Here is a 5000-nt window from a genome sequence, read left to right on the forward strand (position 1 = left end):
TGTCATTATGCCAACCCCAATGGGGTGTACAGGTGGGAGGCTGATACCTCACCTTTTGCTGTTGGTGTTGAGTGGTACCATTTTAAAGGTTACAATTACTCCCTGAAGACCATCAGCATGAAGATCAGACGTCTAGTGTACTAGTGACCCTCAGAAAAGTACATTTTAAAAACAATAGTCAACCTCACAACATTGGTTAAATACATTTGAAGATTGAGCTCCCCATCAGGCCTTAAGCAACAGCAGACCAGCAGAATACCTATGCTGTGTTTTGTCTGTCATGTCATGTCGTGTTAAATCTTCATTAAAATGTATTTTCTGCATTCAGCCATTGTTTGGTTTCATTCTTAAAGTGCACACATTAAAATGTGCTTGGTTGAAAGTTGAGCCCTTTGTTTAAGGTGAGGATTTACAGATAACAGATAACACTGTAGTTCATTTTTTCCACTTATAGACTTTCAGCAATTAATAAATAAAATGTCACTTTTAACAATAAAAAATAAATAAATACTGATAAATAAATAAAACTTGAGGAGATTGGCCAGGGATGAAATGTAACTGATTAGCCAGCACCTAATTTCCCCCTCATCTCAAATAGTGATAACTAGTGCGTGCTGTTAAACGATTAAAATATTTAATCGCGATTAATCGCATTTATGTCATAGTTAACTCAAAATGAATCGCAATTAATCACAAATTTGTATCTATTCTAAATGTCCCTTCTTTTATTTATTTTTTCCATCAATTTATTTGTATTCTAATGCCCTTATCAACATGGGAAAGTGGATTGGCTTGCTTTATGCAAATGTTTTATTTTATTGAAAACCAACATAGCCAAACAGGGTCGTACAAAATAAAATTAGAAAGTGCACATTTCAGGTAAACAAGGACTCAGCCTATAGTGCAGTTAAACCATGGCTTAATGTTTTCTTTTTTTCTAGTTTGCTGGGAACATAGCAGTCAGGCCTCTTATTTCAGAAACAATTAACCATAACAGTTAGGTTACCAATAAAAGGTAAGCCTACTACTTCTTTGCTTTCAGCCAGCTGCCTGTTGACATTTTCAGACAACAGTGAAGCTTTCTTCTTTTGCACAACACAACTTTTAAAAGTAAACTTTCCATTCAGAAGCTTTTTATGATCCATTTCGCCGTATCGCGCTCACCATTCACTCAAACCGTAACGTTAGCCTACTACACAGTTTGCGAGGCCAAAAAGAACGTTAATCTAAAAAAAAAATAATAATAATTATATTGCGTTAATCTCGCGATAAAAAAAATATATATGTATGTGTGTGTGTATGTTGTTTAGTGGTAGTTGTGAGGTCCTTTATGTGCCATTTTTAAAAAATGACAGCGGTTAAAATGGGTTTGCGTTAACGCCGTTAATAACGCGTTAAACTGACAGCACAGGTGATAACGTATCATGTTCCTCTTGGACTAAAGCAAAAAGGTATACAGTGTTAGATTAAGGCGTTTTTCATATACTTTCAACTCATATGAATTCCTCCCCCACAAGAATGTATCACATTCTCTCCACCTTCATTAACACACAAATGGTCAGCAAGACCCTTCCTGTCTGCTGACATTCACACCTTTTCATATATAGGTAGCAGTGGCGGCTCCTGAAAAAATTCTCAGGGGGGGCAATTTTTTTGATAATGATTAAGGCGACCCATTCAGTAGGTACATTAAGTTAGCTGATTAACTCATACAGCAATACTTTTTTGTCCACTATCGGCAGCACACAACAGTAATAGGTCCCCTCTTGCTACATAGCTAGAGTAGCAAGTTACAGGTGGAAAGCTATGGAAGAAAGTTGCATCCAGGAGCCTTCATAAGCAAACATGATGTGGCTCCACATTAAATTATCCCACTTTTTGATTATCCACGTGTCTCAAATGTTGTATGATGTAACATAGCTTAACATAGCTTAACAGGACACATGATATGTCCAGTAACATCATAAAGAAGGGGTAACATAAGTCAAAACCAACAATATTTATTGACTGATCTTGAAAGTATTGGCTTACAAAAGCAAAATAAGTCATCACATAAAAAATGATTCAGTGTTAGTGCAAGAAGCGAACTGTGAAACACACTGTGAAACCTATGAAAAGTGACAGTGGTATATGAAATACAGACCGCGTTAGCCACTTCACGACCGCGATTTTCTTTCGTTCCAATTCTTGGATGTAGGATTTCCCTCCCTTTGTAGAAACCTGTTGAATGGATACATTTGGTCTAGGAAGTCCTAATTGTTTTGTTGTCAATTTATCTTCATTAGTACGCCGCCTAAAAAGGAGTTTCTGTCAAAGAGCGAATTAGCTGAAGGTAAATTAATTGAATCTTTCCCAGCGGTGCATGAACAATCGTGAGATGATGCTTCTCCCTCTTGTATTGTGTAATCTGAAAATTCTCGCCTTAAATGTAAGCTTGTTATCCACCATATCTAGTTTTAAATGTTATGCATATCCCTCCATTGCAGTGAAGGCCCTTTTGATGGCTTCTAGACGAAATCAGGTTCTTTTGTCTCCAAAAGTTGTCTAGAGCCTCTTGGGATATCGTTTTGACACTGATAGCTGCCACTCTAGTCAGCTCTGATAACTTGTCCGAGTTAGGAACAGTAAATATTGGTGGCAGGGCTTATCGATAGGTCAAATTGAACTGTTTTAGAACTTATTTTGAGCATCAAGTTCTCTTGAACTTTGGACATTATTTGTCTGTGAGTAGATATTTTGTGTTAGTACATTTAATGCCGTTTAGAGGATTTAAAAATGACTTAGAATTTCTGTTTGTAAATGTTATTGAGAATTCGGTATTTAGCAGCTAAGTTATGCTAGCTCTCGTGAAAGCAATTTTTTCATGTCCCCCCCCCCCCCGGAATTACTCTCCGAAATTTTAACATGTATTGTCCCCCCCTACAATGAAATGGGATCTCCGCCTCTGGCTGGGAGTGAGCCCGATTGCAATTATTGTTGTTGTTTGTCTAATAAATATACTTAATATACCTATCACCATTTCCTCGTTCAAAGCACGTGGCAGGCAAGCCCAATTTTGTAGACAAGCGAGGTCCCTCCACATTGCGGGGGCTGCGGGGGTAATCTCTACGGGTCTCTAAGGGATAGACAGTGGGTTGCCAAGATGGGGATCTTCCCAAATAGTGAGCCTGCATCGATGTATAAAAACTGTGTTATAACTCATTTATAATGGCTTATTAATGACTTACAAAGTGTTTACAACCTAATTAATAACCTAATTATAAACCATTTATAAACCTTATTGTATTGTAAAGTGGTACCAAAAAAAGATAATTAAAACATTCAAAATATCACATTTATTGAATATAATTTTTCTTGTATTCTCATTTTCCATTTCCTCGCTCAAAGTAGGTGAAAGGCTCCGATGTCTCCTTACTCCATTTTTGTAGACAAGCGTGAAGAGTTTGTTGATCTGTCCCTCTGACATCTGGTGAAAATGCTGTCTGTTCTGTGGCTCTGCTGCGTCTTTTATGCCCCTCATTGAGGTCAAATGACACATGACAAACCCTCTCATGGGATTTAAACACCTGTACAAATCAAGAAATGAACACAACAGCATGGACTGGCCTCGTTTGTGCTTAAGCTTGCCACAGCAGATTGGCAGACTGACAGAAGTGATAATGGGGAACTTTAGTCGTCTCCCAAACGGAACATCTTAGGGATATACCTGCAACAGGGAAGCAAGCTGCATTTTCTGTACAGTGAGAGGTGGTGCCCATGTTGTGTGTTGCGAGTGGCCAAAGAGGCCAAAGAGGTCTGCTGCTGAGGCTTTTTGACCCTTTCAGGCCTCCGTTCGTGACCACCTATGAACTCTCCCTCAGGTCTCTGTGAAAACTAGACGTCTGCGCTTAGAGTGGGGCAAGAACGGAAGCCTGAAAGGGTTAAAAAGCGGTAAGGGTGCTGTGCTGTTCAATATGTAGTTTTTCTTTTTAAAGTAAGGCACTTATTGGTCGCTACTGTAAACCTTGATATCTTCGGGAATAGGTTCTTGGTGTAGTAATATGTAAAAGAGTCACGAACAAATGAGTTCAAACTGAGAAAAATGTTTACTCAATCTCCATCAACAACGATAACCTCTATTTCCCTCTCTTTCTTGTCACTATCCCCCACTTTCCCTCAAAGCATTCTGGGCATTGTAGTTCTGCCACTCTGGGTATTAGACGTCCCGTACACTAGTATCTATAACCGTCCTTCAAATTCATTTTGAATTGGTACTAAATTCAGGCTGATGAATCCACTGGCCTCTTATGCAGTTTTGTGGCCATGAACCCAAATAAAAAATCCAACAGGATCATCTAGCTGTCCATTCTGTGTTTGTACTGAAAAAAAATATAAATCTGGTGTTCGTGCACAGTTTGTCTCTGAAAACGGGAAAAATAATGGCTTGGACCGAGCCGTAAACAGCAGCAAAAAGAGGCATGTAGGCTACTTTAATTGGGCTTTTTGAAACTCAAATATCAACAATCTTTTGACTTTAAATCAACTATTCAAGGCTGCATATAAGTGACAGATCATCTAACGAGCTAAGAGATGGGTGATTAATGGATGAACTAGTATCCATAGTACTAGTAGTCCATAATAAACATGTCATGGTATATATCATACACATCATGACAGCTGATGTCTTATTATTTCACAATATCATGTTACCATTATCGGCAAATGTCATGGCAGCTCTCCAAATTCTATACACCAAATAAAACATCATACAGTCATGACAGTTACCGATCATGGTGACATCATACTCTTACATCACTGGACATTGATTGTTATACCCATTGTTATTTGTGACAAAGATATGACATCTGCCATGACAGGATTATGACATAGTTTTGTTATTCTCAAGCGGTACCACCTGCTGTTTTCCCTTTCTCTTGGAATATGGGCCGTGCTGTTGTCATACTGTCATCGGACTGTGTGGCTTGTGGCATATCTGGTGCCATGCCTGATTTCGAGTAATT

At 38.5% G+C, this 5000-nt stretch overlaps 2 protein-coding genes across 2 annotated transcripts in view; both read left to right on the forward strand.

The window, feature by feature from the left end:
- Window positions 1-327, forward strand: part of LOC116219128 (microfibril-associated glycoprotein 4-like) — a 2322-nt gene extending 1995 nt beyond the window's left edge. Inside the window, exon 5 of the mRNA XM_031562094.2 lies at window positions 1-327. This exon is cut by the window's left edge and continues 116 nt beyond it. Within this exon, the coding sequence (XP_031417954.2) occupies window positions 1-144 (144 nt within the window). The 3' untranslated portion in view covers window positions 145-327.
- The window catches only part of LOC116219131 (microfibril-associated glycoprotein 4-like), an 88578-nt gene that overhangs the window by 2037 nt on the left and 81541 nt on the right, over window positions 1-5000 (forward strand). The window lies entirely within an intron of this gene.

Source organism: Clupea harengus, chromosome 24 (assembly GCF_900700415.2).
Source record: "Clupea harengus chromosome 24, Ch_v2.0.2, whole genome shotgun sequence".
In the NCBI taxonomy this organism is placed as follows: domain Eukaryota; kingdom Metazoa; phylum Chordata; class Actinopteri; order Clupeiformes; family Clupeidae; genus Clupea; species Clupea harengus.